At 39.3% G+C, this 18,589-nt stretch overlaps 1 protein-coding gene across 1 annotated transcript; it reads right to left on the reverse strand.

The window, feature by feature from the left end:
- Positions 1-7,439: 7,439 nt before the first annotated feature.
- Positions 7,440-12,714, reverse strand: LOC119809248 (dual specificity protein phosphatase CDC14B-like; the record flags this gene model as incomplete). The annotated part of the gene is given in 3 exon segments (XM_038322106.2): positions 7,440-8,016; positions 8,019-8,231; positions 12,672-12,714. Coding segments are annotated over 3 exon segments (825 nt in total), but the record flags the coding sequence as incomplete, so codon positions are not given.
- Between the last annotated feature and the right edge of the window lie 5,875 nt (positions 12,715-18,589).

The following is an 18,589-nucleotide window of genomic DNA, read 5'->3' on the forward strand; positions in this document are numbered from 1 at the left end:
CTGCCAAATATGGGAGGACTTTATTGATATTGGAGAAAGCCTGTTGTATCTATGTAAATAAATCAAATATTGTTGAAACTAATGTCAATTCCCTCAAAAAGATTCCACAAAGACCTGCTCTCAAAATTCCAGGTCACAGAACAAGTTAGCTGGTTCAATAACCCCTTGTTTTCCTGGCTCCTACTCTTTATCAGTACTCTAATTATGTTGTTTTACTTTTGATGCTTCCCCTCTTCCCTCTGCCACCTTATTCAGTTCCTCCAATAGGAGATCACTGATATTGATAAATTTATCACTGACCAATGTAGTGATGAGGCAAGCAGGCCTGCTTTTCATCCTGCATGGAAGATTCTAACCTACGTCCACCTCAGACCAGAGCTTCATGGCATCTGACTGACTCTGTTTTCTTCCTCCCAGAATTCTATTCACCCACCTAAGGGCTGGCCTATCAAAAGGCCAAGGCAGTTTCTTTATTAACCAATGAAAGTAACACGTAGACAGAATGACCCTCCTACACCAGACCAGGTCATGGTTCACTAAAAGTTCCTGGGCCCTTTTGACACAGAGAACAGTTTGCTCAGAGCATAAAATGACACCTCTCCTTTATAAAATAAAACAGGGGAGATTTTGAGAGGTTCTGTTTGCCAGAGATTGCAGTCTACCATGGCCTGGCAGCTTTCTCCATTTTCAAAAACATTAGGAACGCCCTCCCCAGTGAGGACTTCCTGCTCTCTTGCTGCCCTTGTCTGGAGAATGTCTGTAGGCATGGAGGACTGACCTTATTTTAAACCTTATCTCTAGACCTGAATGTCTGATTTAATTCAAGTATAACCTTTGACAAAGATTCTTGCTGATTCTCTTTCCTTGCTTCATATATGATAGGCATTGTACTCCAGCTCTATGACAGGAACATGTCACTTAATTCAAATATTTACCCATGCTTCCCAATCCTATATATTTCCCATACTATGAAATAATTACTGAAACAATCTCCCAGAGGGTTTTCTCCATCATATCCGGATCCATTTGAACCCAGTTCCCCAATTCTTCTCCCTCCACCCTCGTGGAGATATAGCCAACAATCTTGAGGAAGAAGGAAACCCACATAAGACCCCATAAAGAGTGAAATAAATGTTATTTCAATATTTAAAGGAACCAGAGAGGGCAAAATATTCCCCATATATATTCAGAAAATGTCAATAGTTTCCCATGCTATACTTTCAGTGACCAGAAGGGCAATGGATTCCTATGTAGTACTAAAAGAACCCAGGTGAGGAGGATAAATTCCAATGCAAATACTTATGTAGTATCCATAGCCTCCAGAAGAGGGCAATAGATTTCCAGACAGTGCCCACTGCATTCAGAAAAGAGCAATGAATCTCCTTGAAATTACCACATCACTTATAATTGCTTGATAGATTGATTTGTGTTTCCCAAAACACCAAAAAGAGGATAAAGGATTTCCCATGCAATATCTAAAACATATAGAAAGTGTGATGGATACATTTTTACAGAAGAAGAGGGTGATAGTTTCCCATACAGTATTATGAGTGACAAACAGAGTATGATAGAACCCCATGCAATACACAAAGCACTAAGAAGAGGACAAAATCATCCAGAAATGAGGAATATATTCCCCTTTTAGATTCAAAAGCACCCAGAAGAGGACTATAGCATTTATGCAGTACCCAAAGAATCCAGTGTTCAAACACTAGCCAAATGATAAAGATTGTTCTCTATACAGTACCTAAACTATCCTCAAGAATGCAATAATAACCCATGTGGTAGTAAAGTATCCAGAACACTACCTCTCAGGCAGTATGCATAGCAATCAGAAGAGGGTAATCTATTGCCAAGTACTATCTAAAACATACACAACTGGAAAATATCTTCTCAAGCAGTTCCTTCTGGTACCAGAAAAGGGACAATAAATTCCTATGTACTACACAAAACATCAAAGATATGGCAATAGATCTCCTTGCTTTACATTAAACATTCAGAAGAGTTTGAAAGAGTCCTGTGTAGTCACCTAGAGGCCAATAGATCTCTTTGCAGTGACCCAATCACCAAGAAGAGATTGTCATGCAGTTCCCAAAGAACCTATAGAAAGATGCTGTATTCCCAAAGAAAATACCAGTGGGTCATCCTTGCAGTACTGAAAACATTCAGAAGAGGGTGATAAATGCATATTATTGTACTCAAAACACTCAGAAAAGGGCAATAGTTCCCCATGCAATAACTGAAGCACTCAGAAGAGGGCAATAGCTTCCCATAAGTGCTGTCAATGACCAAAACTATATGATAAAACCCAATGTAGTAACAAAGCGCCCTGAAGAAGGTGAAAGAGTATATTGCAATATCAAGAACATCTAGAATAGGGCTATAGATTCTCATGTAGTACCCAAAGCTCCCAGAAAAGGGTGCAAGATTCACATGTAGATTCCCATGCAGCATCCAATTCATTCAGAAAAGGACACTAGAATCCCATATATTATCCAAAGAATTTGGAAGAGAGTGATTGATAATCTTATGTTGTGGGAACTTCTTTAGCCAATAGCCTTTAAGATATCTGCCAAATTTTTGCATGATTTCATGTACTGTATATGCAGACAAAAAGTGTGCACACAGAGGACTGTGGAACATTCCAATTCTGTGAGTATACCCCCTAATAAATAAAATTTTACTATATTCCATTCTGGGCTAGTGTGGCTATCACTAGGGGAACTCCTACAGGGAATGTTCAATAGCCCCACCTTGTGCCAATATTTGTGTAAGTCAGTCACTGGAAATAATATGTAAACAATTTCTTAAATCTATAGATTATCATTACATGGATGACATTTTGCTATCTGATTCAACTGTAGATACTTTAGAAAGAATCTTTGAAGAAGTAAAGAAAGTTTTGCCTAATGGGGGATTGCAAATTGCTCTGAGAAAATAAAAAGAGATTCTATCAATTATCTAGGTTGTAAAATCGATTTACAGAAAATTAGAAAGCAAAAATCACAAACTAGAAGAGATCAATTGTCGACTCTTAATGGCTTTCAAAGATTGCTTGGAGACATTTCCAATCTACAGCACACTTTTGGGATAACACCTGATCTAAAACTCATATAAGCAAAACCTTAAATTATAAGGGGATGTCCTACTTGTTCTTTCTATAACCAATCCCCACTACTACTCACTGGGAGTACCGAAATCTTACTCAAAAGAATGAAATCTGGGTGATTGATATGTTTCACTTTAAAGAATTTGGAAAATTAAAATATGTATACCACATGACTAACACCTCTTCAGGTTTTCAACAGGCAACTGCTTTGAGCTTGAAAAAATCTTATTCACTAATCACTAATCATTTACTAATCTAGTTATGACCTGCAGAAATAAAGACAGACAGTGGTCCAGCACATGTCTATAAGATAATTAAACAGTTTTTGTTCAGTGTGGTTGGATTTATATTCAGGTCTTTAATCCATTTGGACTTGAGTTTTGTGCATGGTGATAGAAATGGATCTACTTTCATTCTTCTACAGGTTGACATCCAGTTATGCCACCAACATTTGTTGAAGATGCTTTCTTTCTTCCATTGTATACTTTTAGCTCCTTTGTAGAAAATCAGGTGTTCATAGGTTTGTGGGTTAATATCTGGGTCTTCTATTTTATTCCATTGGTCAACTTCTCTGTTTTTATCCTAATACCAAGCTGTTTTCAGTATTGTAGCTCTGTAATAGAATTTGAAATCAGGGATGATAATGCCTCTGGATGTCCTTTATTGTATAGGATTGTTTTGGCTATCCTGGTTGTTTTGTTTTTCCATATAAAGTTGATTTTTGTTATCTCAAGGTCTGTGAAGAATTTTGTTGGGATTTTGATGGGGATTGCATTGAATTTAAACATTGCCTTTGGTAGAACTGCCGTTTTTACTATGTTGATCCTACCCATCCAAGAGCATGGGAGATCCTTCTATTTTCTGGTGTCCTCTTCAATTTATTTCTTCAATGCCTTAAAGTTCTTGTCAAATAGATCTTTCACTTCCATGGTTAGTGTTACCCCAAAATACTCTATGCTATTTGTGGCTATTTATAAAAGGTGAAGCTTCTCTGATTTCCCTCTCTGCTTCTCTATCCTTTGTGTATAGGAGGGCTACTGATTTTTTTTTTCAAAAAACTATTTGATATTTTTAATTATATGATTGTAAATTATACAATTTCTACCATTTAGTATTTTGTACAAAACCATTTTACAATACACAAGATTTTCAAATGCAACAAGAAGTATCAAAAACTACCATGTATGTGCCAAGTTTACAGGCTACGGTGAAGCTTTGTCTTAAAAATACCTTCAGGAGAATAAACATCCAACCAGTTCTCTCAGCTTTAAAAAATATGATTAGAAATATACAATTTAATAAAATATCAAGACAATGATTGATCAAATACTGATTCATCAGTTACACTTTAAAACTTCACTTAATCATCTGCACACAAGCGTACAAAGCGTACAATAGACTCTTCAAATGATGGATGCAAAACTGTGGTACTCTAATCTGATGGACACATCTATCCACAGTGAGTTCTACTGGATCGTTAAGGAGGTAATTTCTTATACAGTATAGAAAGAAAAAAAAACACATCTGTAGTATTATTTCCACTCAGTGACATGGAAAACACTCAGATTTAAGGAGAAATGCAAGAGCGGTCGCTAACCTCACTAGGACATTTCAGTGGAAGAGAAATCTTAAAGAAAATAGATTTTTAAGGTTTCTGCCTAACTGCTTTATAAACTCTGGTAAGAACTTTCAGAAAATATATGCAGAAAGCAGCTGTTACTTCTAGGACACACACCAAACGGCAGCGATTCAAGGTAACGGGGGCCTCAACATTCCAGGCACAAAGTTACCCAGATAGTTGAAAAGGTCTGTTAGACCCGAAATCGGTCTAAGAGCCTCATGAGAACACTTGAGAAAGCCTCTATGACCTGTCGGTGCCCAAGCCAAGAGGTAGAAGCCACCCGAGGGGGAGAGGCTACTGGTAGGGCATGGGGCAGGACAATGGGTGGGGGCTACGTTTGGGGGATCAAGTTAAAGCTGTAAAGTTCTGAGGAAGAGCATCATGTGGCCATGTTTGACCAATATGGCTACCACTGCATACGGCTACCACTGTTCAGGGCCCATCCTTCCTGCCTCTTGGCAACAAGAGTTCTGGTTGGGCCTCTTAACTGTATTCATCTGTCTGTAAAAGCCCGGCTTTGCAGAGATTCCTCTCTGGAACTCTGGAGGGAGTTCCCGTTCACCTATATGCATACTTCCCAGTTCTAATTCTGCTGGAGAAGGACTCGATGGCTTTCTAAGCTATCTGAAGTTCTTAAGTTAAGGGGCCCCTCTACCCAACAGCCACTGATTTATGCTCTGCAGCAACAGGGGCTTCTGCCCCAGAAGGTTCTGAGTAGTTGAAGCTGGGGAGGGGTTGCCCACTAATTCAAAGCAGGAAGGATTTTCCCTTAGTCAGACCCAGACCTCCTGGGTCCTAGATGCCACCAGTCGGTTCTGGTGACTGTCCATCCCTAGAATTATCACCACAGCATCTGAACGAAGTAGGTTTTCCTGGGAATGTGTCCTCACCAACTCACGATTCCTAAGCAACCAGCAAGAGAGGAAATTTTAGCAAGAGCCACGCCACAGTGGTAGCAATTGGAGCTGAAAACAAAGGGGCAATTTCTAAAAAGCACTGTGGTTATCACTGACGCCCAAGTGGTTTTATTCCCAGACTCAATCACCATGAGTCACGGTGGGCGGGCCCTGTTCATCCATCCTGATACACAGGGCAAAACCAGCTTGGTTCACACGGAAGTAAGGTCTCCTATGTACTAGGCCTAGCTTGCTCAGGGGAGGAAGAACCACACTGCGAGGTTGCTATTTTAGACTCAGGTGCAGTTTGATTTAGCATTACAAGTAAATGAAACGTCCTCCTACCTAGATCTTAACTGCCTTTCTCCGGTGTTTAAAAGCTGACTGGGGAGGGGCTCTTCGTGTGGATTCTACATCGACATCCCCAGGCCCCCAACTCAACGTCAGCCAGTGCCACAGAAAATAGAAACACTGAAAGGGGGGACCCTATGTCTTTCAATTTCTTTCTTTCTTTATTTACCAGACTTTAACTTATTCATTCCATCTACAAGAAGGGCAACTTTTCAAGTGGGGTCGCCTGCTCGCCTGACATTTGTCTGTCTTAGGAAGGCATTGGCTCTCAATGGCTTTCAATACTGCATTTCTCCAGTCTCCAAACTGGGAAGAGTCAATAAAAACCATTATCCTCTGCTGTGGAGGTAAGCAGGACAACTCTAGAGCTTTCTCTAATGATTGGCTCTGTCTTTTTCTTTTTGGCAACAGATAAATTCTGGCTTTGCAATTGCTTCATGGCACAGGTGCTGTTTGCTTCCAGCAGGGGTGAAGAGAGAAGGCATGCTAGTTTCTAGTCGTATTCCCTAACCAAAGGCAATAGTGAGTTCTCTTACACAAACAGCCTAACTCCAGAAGCAAGCAATTGCCACTAAAATCAAACTGTGAATCATACAAAAAAACAAAACTCCACAGCAGCACAGAGAAAAGACTCTACAGAGGGTGAACAATTATGTTTTTAAAGCCACCAAACATCAGCACTGCTGTTTGGTTTTAATGTACTGGAGGAAAGACAATTCTGACAGGTGACTGAGCGATCTAACGTCCCAGCCCTGAAATCTTCATCCTAAATGACACAAGTAAGGACTTACATAACCTTTCAACTGAGAAAAGGTTCATACACTCTATCAACATTCTTTAGCATGTTTTGGTAACCACAGCAACACGTAACAGTGTTTAAATGTAGTTTTCACAGATTGTTATTAAAACACTCTTTGGTGAAAGACAAGCAGCTTGGGTACTTCACACAGTGAACATCACGACAGTATTAACAGGAGCAAAGTGAAACATTGTACCAAATCCTGTCTTAGATGGAGGGTACCACTGGAGAGATGCTCGTCTTCTTTCATCTTTAATCGCAAGACGGCGGTCACAGGCTGAACAAAAAATAAATACCCAAGAGACCTTCATCAGATCCTTCTGAAGGCCAGCAGCGAACACGATTGCCATCACAGGAACACACATGTACCATGCTCACCAGACAGCTCTCTGGTGGCGGAGGGCCGGGTATTGACACCTGAGACTAAACTTACGATAGCAGCTTTCATCCAACTTGAGATTACAAAGGGGGAGTCGGGCCCTCAAATGTTCAGCCACACCCTACAGTCAATGCGTAGCTGAGAGGCCGGTGACATTTTCTTCATTGAGTGAACTTCTTATGTGGAGAGAAACTAAGGCCTTTGCAGTGTCTGTTTGTTTTCAGAGCGATTGGCTAAATCCTGTTGGGGTTTTCTGTTCCTAGTCTTCCCTGGAATGCTGGTCAGCGGTTTTTTAACGCAAGACTGTCTTAGTCCTTGAAACGGCTGGAGTGAGGGGGACAGTGTTGGCTTTGGACTGTCTCCGACTCTTCAGGGCCCGAAGCTTGTCTCCTTGAGTTACTCCACTGATTTCATCATCGCTATACAGCTCTGGCTCTTGATTGTCTTGATTCTCAAGCCCACTTATCGAAATGTCGTCAATATCCGAGAGTTGTTTGGAGAAGGCTGTTCCTAGGGGTCCATTCTCCTGCCCTCTCAACTTCTGGCGGTAATAGTCGCCTTCCAGCCAGAGGCTTGACTGTTTCATGACCAGAAACTGCTGCTGGGGCCCAATCACGGAACCCAGTCTACAGATTCTGAGCCAGGCAATGCTTTCGGCTGCCATCATCCTATAATGCTTCATGAGGTAGCAGCCTATCAGAGTACCTGTTCGGCCAAGGCCAGCTTTGCAGTGCACTACAATGGCACGCTCAACATTTTCACAAATATCCAGAAACTCTTGGACAATTGCCTCAGCAGGGGTGCTGAAAGAAGGTGGAAACAGTGTCTGGATGGGGGACTGAATAACAATTTGATTATAACACTTTCAAGCCTCGATCTTGAATGAGGTCCACAGAAGGCAAGAAACTGCTCTGGTATTATCCAGTTAAAATCTCCATTTTCTGCTTTTGCATAGTGTTCATATTCATCAAGGTTAAATGCGTTGAAATTTAAAAAGCCGTACTGCATTGCCTTCTTTACTGCGTGAAAACAGTCGAGAAGTGTAATATAGAAACTGCAGCTTCCATAGGCAGCATCTCCGTGATGTCCAGGTCGTCCTGCTGCTCCAGGCGGTGCAGCTCCTGCGGCGTGGAGCTGCGGCTCTTCTTCACTCCGGGAGAGGAGGACGAGCTGCAGCGCGAGCAGGGGGGCGCGGTAGCCCAAGCCGAGCGCCGCTCGCTCTTGCGCTTCATGGAGGCGGCCAAGGCCGTCAGGGGACCGCGACCACGGCCCGGCAGCCCGGCCCCGAGTCCTCGAGCTGCGTCTCCCGCCGCCCGCGCCCCGGGGGCCACACAGCGCTGGCCGGCGGCTGGGGCAAAGCGCGCGCGCCCTGGGACGCTGCTGCCTGGGCGTCCAAGCTCTGCGGGCCGGGGCTCCCGGGGACCCCCAGGAGGGATGTTCCGTGGAGCTTCATTCACAAAAAAGAAGGGCCGGCTTACTGATTTTTTTGAGTTGATCTTGTAACCTGCCACATCACTGAAGGAATTTATCAGCTGTAGGAGTTCTTTGGTAGAGTTTTTGGGGTCACTAATGTACCCTATCATATCATCTGCAAATAACAAAACTTTGACTTCTTCCTTTCTGATTAGAATCCCCTTAATCTCTTTATGTTGTCTTATTGCTTGCTATTGCTAGAACTTCAAGCGCTATGTTGAAGAGATATGGTGAGAGTGGACAGCCTTGTCGTGTTCCTGATTTTAGTGGAATGGCTTTGAGTTTCTCTCCATTTAATTTGATATTAGCTGTTGGCTGGCTATATATTGCTTTTATTATATTCAGGTATGATCCTTGTATCCCTAACCTCTCCAAGACCTTTATCATAAAGGGGTGTTGAATTTGGTCAAATGCTTTTTCAGCATCTAATGAAATGATCATATGTGGTTTTTTTTCAGTTTATTTATATGATGGATTACATTGATAGATTTTCATATGTTGAACCAGCCCTGCATCTCTGGGATGAAGCCTACTTGATCATAATGGATAATTTTTTGATGTGTTCTTAGATTCTGTTTGCCAGAATTTTATTGAGAATTTTTGCATCGATGTTCATGAGTGAGACTGGTCTGTAATTCTCTTTCTTGGTTTGGTCGTTGTGTGGTTTTGGATCAGGGTGACTGTCGCTTCATAAAAAGAGTTTGACAATGATTCTTCTGTTTCTAATACATGAAACACATTAAGGAGTATAGGTATCAGCTTTTCTTGGAAGTTCTGATAAAATGCTGCATCAAAACCATCAGGTCCTGGGCTTCTTTTTGTTGGGAGGATTTTTTATGACAGCTTCTATTTCCTCAAGACTTATAGGACTGTTTAAATTTTTCACCTGGTCTTGATTTAATTTTGGTAAATGATATTTATCTAAAATCAAGACTGCTCTTAGGACTGGAGAGGGAGGGGAAGAGGGAGTGGGGAGAGTGAGAGGAAAATGGGAGGAGGGGAGGAAGTTTTTAATAAAGAAAGAAAGAAAGCAAGAAAAGAAAAAATATATGCAAAAAACAAGTCCATTTCTTTTACATTTTCCGACTTTGTGGCATATAAGCTTTTGTAGTAAGACCTAATGATTCTCTGAATTTCCTCAGTGTCTGTTATTATGTCCCCTTTTTCATTTCTGATCTTGTTAATTTGTGTGTTCTCTCTCTGCCTTTTGATTAGTTTGGATAAAAGTTTGTCAATCTTGTTGACTTTGTCAAAGAACCAGCTCTGTTTCATTGATTCTTTGGATTGTTTTCTGTGTTTCTATTTCATTGATTTCAACCCTTAGTTTGATTATTTCCAGTCTTCTACTCCTCCTGGGTGAGTCTGCTTATTTTTTTTTTCTAGAGCTTTCAGGTGTGCTGTTAAGTCTCTAATGTGAGCTTTCTCCATTTTTTTAATGTGGGTACTTAGAACTATGAACTTTCCTCTTAGCACTGCTTTCATAGTGTTCCATAGGTTTGGGTATGTTGTGTCTTTATTTTTGTTGAATTCAAGGAAGACTTTAATTTTATTCTTTATTTCTTCTTTGACCCAGGGGTGGTTCAGAAGTTGACTGTTCAGTTTCCATGAGTTTGTAGGCTTTCTGGGGATAGAATTATTGTTAAATCCTAACTTTATTCCATGGTGATCCGATAAGACACAGCTAGTTACTAATATTTTTTGTATTTGTAGAAGTTTGCTTTGTTATCGAGTATGTGATCAATTTTCGAGAAGGTTCCATGAGATGCTGAGAAGGCATATTCTTTCCTATTTGGGTGGAATATTCTATAGATGTCTGTTAAGTCCATTACCTCCATTAGTTCTCTTATTTCTCTGTTTGGTTTCTGTCTGATTGACCTGTCCATTAATGAGAAAGGAGTGTTGAAGTCTCCTACTGTTAGTGTGTCAGGTTTGATTTGTGCCTTGAGTTCTAGTAATGTTTCTTTTATATAAGTGGGTGCTTTTATATTTGGGACATAGATATTCAGGATTGAGAGTTCATCCTGACCATCTCCATCTCTTCTGATTGATTTTAGTTTGAAGTCAATTTTGTTAGATATTAGTATAGCCACACCCACCTGTTTTTAGGTCTGTTTGTTTGAAAAACCTTTTCCCAACACATTACTCTGAGTAGAGGTCTGTCTTTGTGGTTGAGGTGTGTTTCTTGTAAAGAGCAGAATGTTGGATCCTGTTTTCGCACCCAATCTCTTAACCTGTGCCTTTTTATAGGTGAATTGAGTTCATTGATATGAAGTGATATTAATGACCAGTGGTTGTTAACTCCAGTTATTTTTTTTCTTTTTGGTAGTAGAGTTTGTGTGTTTCCCTTCTTTGAGATGTGGCTGGTGAAGGGTTGTTAGATGTCTGAGTTATTGTAGGCATTGTTGGGTTCCTTGGGTTGTGATTTTCCTTCTATTACTTTCTGTAAGGCTGGATTTGTGACCACATAATGTTTAAATTTGTTTTTAATCCTGGAATATTTTGTTTTCTCCACTGATGGTGAATGAAAGCTTGGCTGGGTATAGTAGTCTGGGCTTGTACCCATGGTCTCTTAGTTTCTGAAGCCCATCTATCCAAGACCTTCTGGCTTTCATGGTTCCCATAGAGAAGTCAGGTGTAATTCTGATAGGTTTACCTTTATAAGTTATTTGACCTTTCTCCTTTGCAGCTCTTAATATTCTTTCTTTATTCTGTACGTTTTGTGTTTTGATTATTATATGGCAAGGGAATGTTTTCTTTGATACAGTCTATTCTTTGTTCTGTATGCTTCTTGAACCTTCATAGGAATATCCTTCTTTAGGTTGGGAAAGTTTTCTTCTATAATTTTGTTGGATATATTTTCTGGGCCTTTGAGCTGTAATTCTTCTCCTTCTTCTACCCCTATTATTCTTAGGTTTGGTCTTTTCACTGTGTCCCAGATTTTCTGGATGTTTTGTGATGAGAATTTGTTGGATTTGCTGTTTTCTTTGATCAGTGCATTTCTTTTCTCTATAGTATCTTCAGAATCTGGGATTCTTTCTTCTGTCTCTTATATTCTGTTGGTTAGGCTTGTCTCTGTAGTACCCTCTTAATTTACCCAGATTTTCCATATCCAGCCATCCCTCGGTTTGTGCTTTCTTCATTGCCTCCATTTCAGTTTTCAAGTCTTGAACTGTTTCCATTATCTGTTTGATTTTTTTTTCTTGGTTTCCTAGGGTATCTTTTAGGGATTTACTCATTTCTTCAAACTTTTTCTTATTCTTCTCATCCATTTCTTTAAGGGAGTTTTTCACATCCTGTTTAAGAGACTCTATCACTTTCATAATGTCCATTTCTTCTACTTCATGTGTATTAGGGTGTTCAAATCTTCCTGTTGTGTGTTTAGTAGGTTCTGGTGTTATCATGTTGTTTTTCAGAATGTTGGAGGAATACTTGCATTGATGCCTGCCCATCTTTTCCTTCAAATGTTCTCCCATGGATCTTCTGGTACAGGATCAGGTCCACTTGCTGGCCAGGGGCCTCGAAGACAAAAGGGTGAGCTTGCTGCGTGCAGACTCTGTGAAACAAAGGAACTCCTGTGCCGTTGCACTCACCACTTTGTCCCCAGATGTTCAGCCTCAAAGCAGGCTGAGTTGGGGGATCCTATGACCCCACAGAAGGGAAGTAAAGGGTGCCTAGGAGCAAGCTGGCATGGGATGAAAAGAGAGAGGCAGTAGCCGGGGAGAGAAGCCCCTGCAGAATAAACAGAAAGTTTAGGCAGTTGAATGGTGTCTGTGCTCCTTTTCCGGGACATCCACCACCCAGTCGGGAACACACTCACTTCTCCAGTGGATCCTAGTACATGTTTTTATATGTTACTAAAAATTTAAATTATTTTTATTGTGATAAATATACACACATGCATATATATTATATATATTGGCTTTTGTTTGGGATGTATCTATGCAATATTCTGGACTGCTGGATAAACTCACGAGAGGAGACATTCATGGAGATTTACAATGGGACAATGGGACAAACAAGAGACTAAAATGATATAGAAAAACTCATATATGGACAATAGTGAGTTTTAAGAAAAACTATAAAAATTCGAAATATTTAATTATATTATGCTAATTTTGATTGATATCTCCATTAGTAAGGCTGGTGATTCTTCACTGAAGAATAGCTATGTTAATTATGTAATCATGTTCTTTAAAGGTAAAAGGAAGACTGAGGTCCTAAATACAAATTAATAATTAATCATTATAATACAAGCAATCCTCTGAGTTACAGGGTTCTATATGATTGGCCTCCTATAAAATAACAATGCTAAAGCTCTTAGCTATTCAGACTCCCATAGAGAAGTCCAAACATATTTCTTAAAAACTTCAACATCACATCTATGGCTGGTAAATTAAAACTGCAGTCTAACTGCTCCTATGATAGTTAGTCACAGGTCAAAATGCTTTTATTGTGAGTCTATATTAATTCAGAGGGTCAAAAAAATAAAAAAACTGAGAACATGAATACAGGTTGTAAGGATTTGAAGGCATGAAAGCTTGGAGATTATTTGGGTTTTAGAGGATATTCTAAAAATATAAAATTTATAAGAAATAATGGCTTTAGATGTACATAAACAATTTACAAGATTTTCCCCTTCCTTAATTATTAAGAATATAAGTAAACAAGCTTCAAATGAGACCATAAATTTAACTTCTGTTCCCAGTTTGTATCAGTTTCACTTGACTGACAAATGCATCCAAGCATCAATTGCTGGTAACAACCTGCTCCAAATGACTATGAGTCCTGACCTTGCTGAAACCTGATGCAGACCAATCCAGCCAATGTGACTGCTGTTTTTTCAGCTTGTCAGTTAACCAGATTCTTCTAAGTTCCCTCATTTCTTTTGACTAACATTCTAGCCTTCCAGGACCCTGAGAACAATGTCCAACGATCAGCAGGAAGTAATTACAGAAATGAATATATAATCCCTGGCCCCCATCGTCTGGAATGTTAGATAAAAATCAAATTTCTCTGTCAGTCATCACAGAGATGTTGGCCATTAATGTCTTCAATAAATAATAATTCCTATCTGGGTGTAATTAACCTAATGTTACTAAAATCTCAATATCAGCCTCTGGAATAAATTAATCTCAAGGATTTGAGTTGATGTACTAAGTAGGGGCAAGGAATTTTTTAAAGAGCAGCATTAATAACCTTATAGCTGAACAACACATTTCTCAAGCTTGAACTGTCTTTACTGATGGTTCTAGACCTTGTGCCACTTATTGGACTGAATCAGTTTTGGTCACGATTATCTCCTTATTCCTCAGCACAACAGAATGAGGTATGGAAAGTTATTCAGGCATTCTTTATTCATTCTTCAGTTGAGGGATAGCAAGGTTGTTTCCAGGTTCTGGCTATTACAAATAATGCTGAAATAAACATAGCTGAACAAATGTCCTTGTAGTATAATTAAGCATCCTTTGGATATATGCTTAAGAGTAATATTGTTGGGTCCTGAGGTAGATTGATTCCCAATTTTCTGAGAAAACAAAAACACCATACTGATTTCCAGAGTGCTTGTAAAAGTTTGCATTCCCACCAGCAATAGATGAGTGTTTCCCTTACTCCACATCCTCTCTAGCATAAGCTATCATTGGTGTTTTTAATCTTAGCCATTTTGACTGGTGTAAAATGGTATCTTAGAGTTGTTTTGATTTGCATTTCCTGATGGTTATGGATGTTGAACATCTGCTTAAGTGTCTTTTGGTCATATGAGATTCTTCTATTGAGAATTCTCTGTTTAGTTCTGTACCCCATTTTTAATTGAATTATTTGAAATTTTAATGTCTAATTTCTTGAGGTTTTTTTTTTATATATATTTTGGAGATCAGTCCTCTGTCTGATGTGGGGTTGGTAAATAAAGATCTTCTCCCATTCAGAAGACTGCCTTTTTGTCTTACTGACTGTGACCTTTGCTTTACAAAAGCTTCTCAGTTTTAGGAGGTCCCATTTATTTATTGTTGCTCTTTGTGTCTGTGCTACTGGTTTTATATTAGGAAGTAGTCTTCTGTATCCATGTATTGAAGACTACTTCCCACTTTCTCCTCTATCATATTCAGTGTGGTTGCTTTTATGTTGAGGTCTTTGATCCATTTGACTTGAGTTTTGTTCATGGGGATAGATAAGGATCTATTTTCACTCTTCTACATGTCAACATTCACTTATACCAGCACCATTTGTTGAAGAAGCTTTCTTTTCTCCATTGTACAATTTTAATTTCTTTGTCAAAAATCAGGTGTTCATGGGTATGTGGATTGATATCCAGGTTTTTTATTCAATTCCATTGGTCAACTTGTCTGTTTTTATGACAAGCTGTAGTAATGTATGACATTACTGCAGCTCTATAATAGAGCTTTATGTCAGAAATGGTGATGCCTCTGGAAGTTCCCTTATAGTCCATGATTGTTTTGGCTATCCTGGGTCTTTTTTTTTTACTTTTCCATATAAAGTTAAATATTGTTCTTTCAAGGTCTGTGAAGAATTATGTTGGGATTTTCATGAGATTGCACTGAATCTCTAGCTTTCTTTTGGCAGGATTGCCATTTTTATTATACTAATTCTACCTATCCAAGAACATGAGAGATCGTTCCATTTTCTGATATCCTCTTCAGTTTCTTTCTTAAAAGAATTAAAGTTTTTGTCATACAGGTCTTTTCCTTATTTGGCTATTGTCACACCAAGACATTTTATGTTATTTGTGGCTATTGTGAAAGATGATGTTTCTCTGATTTCTTTCTCAGCTTCTTTATCATTTGTATATAGGAAGGCTACTGATTTTTTTGAGTTGAACTTGTATCCTGCCACATTACAGAACATATTTATCAGCTGTAGGAGCTCCCTGGTTGAGTTTTTGGAGTCACTTATATATACTACCATATCATCTGCAAATAACAGAAGTTTGATTTCTTCCTTTCCAATCAAAATCCTCTTAATCTCCTTTTGTTGTCTTATTGTTCTAGCTAGAACTTCAAGAACTATGTTGAATAGATATGAAGAGAGAGGACACCTTGTCTTGTTACTGATTTTAGTGGAATTACTTTAAGTGGAATCACTTTGAGTTTCTATCCATTTAATTTGATGTTGGCTGTTGGCTTGCAGTATATTCCTTTTATTATACTTAGATATGCCCCTTTTATCCCTGATCTCTAAGACCTTCATCATGAAGAGGTGTTTGATTTTGTCAAGTGCTTTTGCAGCATTTAATGAAATAATCATATGTTTTTTTCTTTCAGTTTACTTATATGGTAGATTACTGATAGATTTTCATATATTGAATCATACCTACATCTCTGGGATGAAACCCATTTGATCATAGTGGATGATTTTTTTATGTGTTCTTGAATTCAGTTTGCCAGTATTTTATTGAGTATTTTTTCATCTATGTTCATGAGTGTGATTGGTCTGTAACTCTCTTTCTTGGTTGAGTCTTTGTGTGGTTTAATTATCAGGGTAACTTCACTCTTATAAAAAGTTTGTCAAATCAAAACAACTTTGAGTTACCATCTTACACCTGTCAGAATGGCTAAAATAAAAAAACATGAATGATAGCTTTTGCTGGAGAGGATGTGGAGTAAAGGGTACACTCATCCACTTCTGGTGGGAATGCAAACTTGTGCAACCACATTGGAAATCAGTGTGGCAGTTTCTCAGGAAATTCGGGATCAACCTACCCCAGGATCCAGCAATACCACTCCTGGGAATATACCCAAGAGATGCCCTATCATACTACAAAAGCATTTGTTCAACTATGTTCATAGCAGCATTATTTGTAATAGCCAGAACCTGGAAACAACCTAGATGCCCTAAAATGGAAGAATGGATTTTTAAAAAAGTGTGGAATATATACACATTAGAGTATTGCTCAGCTGTAAAAAACAATGACATCTTAAACTTTGCATGCAAATGGATGGAAATAGAAAACTATACTGTTTTCTATAACCCAGACCCAAAAAGATGAATTTGGTATGTACTCATTCATCAGTGGATTCTAGACATATATAAAGGTCAGTGAGCCTATAATTGGTGATCCTAGAGAAGCTAAATAAGAAGGTGAAATCAAAGGAAAACATATAGTTATCCTCCTGGATATTGGAAGTAGACAAGATTGCCAGGCAAAGATTGGGATCTTGGGGGTAGGGGTGGGGTGGCAGTAAGGGGTGATGGGGAGATTTGGATAGAAAAGTGAGGAGGGGAGGATGGGGAGACCCTGGGGGAATGGGATGGTTGGGATGGAGGAAAGGTGGATAGGGGTGCAGGGAAGAAGATATCTTAATTAAGGAAGCCATTTTAGGGTTAGCAAGAGACTTCACTCTAGAGGGGTTGCCAGGTATCCATGGAGATGTCCACAGCTAGTTCCTTGGGCAGCTGAGGAGAGGGAGCCTGAAATGGCCCTTTCCTATAGCCATACTGATGAATATCTTGCATATTACCATAGAAGCTTCATCTGGCGATGGATAGAGATAGAGACAGAGACCCACATTGGAGTGTAGGACTGAGCTCCCAAGGCCCAAATGAGGAGCTGAAGGAGAGAGAACATGAACAAGGAAGTCAGGACCTCGAGGAGTGCTCTGGTCTAATGGGAGCTCACCAAAGCCAGCTCACCCGGTACTGAAAAAGCGTGGGATCAAACCGGATTCTCTGAACGTGGTGGACAATGAGGGTGACTGAGAAACCAAGAACAATGGCACTGGGTTTTGATCCTACCACATGTACTGGCTTTGGGGGAGCCTAGTCTGTTTAGTTGCACACCTTCCTGGACCTGGATGGAGTGAGTTGGACCTTGGACTTCCCGCAGGGCAGGGAACCCTGACTGCTTCTTGGACTGGAAAGGGAGTGGGAGGGGAGCTAAGGGAGGGGGAGGGAAATGGAAGGTGGGAAGGAGGCGGAAATTTTTAATAATAATAATAAGAAGAAGAAGAAGAAGAGGAAGAGGAAGAGGAAGAGGAAGAGGAAGAGGAAGAGGAAGAAGAAGAAGAAGAAGAAGAAGAAGAAGAAGAAGAAGAAGAAGAAGAAGAAGAAGAAGAAGAAGAAGAAGAAGAAGAGTTTGGCAGTGTTCCTTCTGTTTCTATTATGTGGAACACTTTGAGGAATATAAGTATTAGCTCTTCTTTGAATTAGCTCTGGTAGAATTCTGCACTGAAACTATTCAGACATGATTTTTTGTTGGGAAGCTTTTGATGACAGCTTCTATTTCATTATAGTTTATAGATTTATTTAAATTGTTCACCTTGTCTTGATTTAATTTTCATTTGTGGTACCTATCCAGAAAATTATCCATTTCTTTTACATTTTCCAATTTTGTGGAGTAAAGATTTTTATAGTGTAACTAATGATTTCCTGGATTTTTTCAGTGTCCATTGTTATGTCCCCCATTTAATTTCTGATTTTGTTAATTCAGATGTTCTCTCTCTGACTTTTGATTAGTTGGGATAAGGGTTTGTCTATCTTGTTGATTTTCTCAAAGAACCAGCTCTTTGTTTCATTGATTCTATGTATTTTTTTCTTTGTTTCTATTTTATTGACTTCAGCTCTCAATTTGATTATTTTCTGTCATCTGCTCCTCCGGGAATTGAACTCCTCCTGGGTGAGTCTGCTTCTTTTGTTCTAGAGATTTCAAGTGTGCTGTTAAATCACTAGTGTGAGATTTCTCCAAGCTCTTTATGTAGGCACTTGGTGCTATGAAATTTCCTCTTAGTGCTGCTTTCAAAGTATCCTGTAGGTTTGAGTATGTTGTGCCTTCATTTTTGTTGAATTCTAGGAAGTCTTTAATTTCTTTCTCTATTTATTCCTTGACCCAGGAGTGGTTCAATTGAGTACTGTTCTATTTCCATGAGTTTGTAGGTTTTCTGAGAGTAGTGTTGTTGTTAAATTCTAGCTTTAAACTATGGTGATCTGATAAGATACATTGGCTTACTCC

The sequence above is a fragment of the Arvicola amphibius genome, chromosome 3 (genome assembly GCF_903992535.2).
Source record: "Arvicola amphibius chromosome 3, mArvAmp1.2, whole genome shotgun sequence".
Taxonomy (NCBI): domain Eukaryota; kingdom Metazoa; phylum Chordata; class Mammalia; order Rodentia; family Cricetidae; genus Arvicola; species Arvicola amphibius.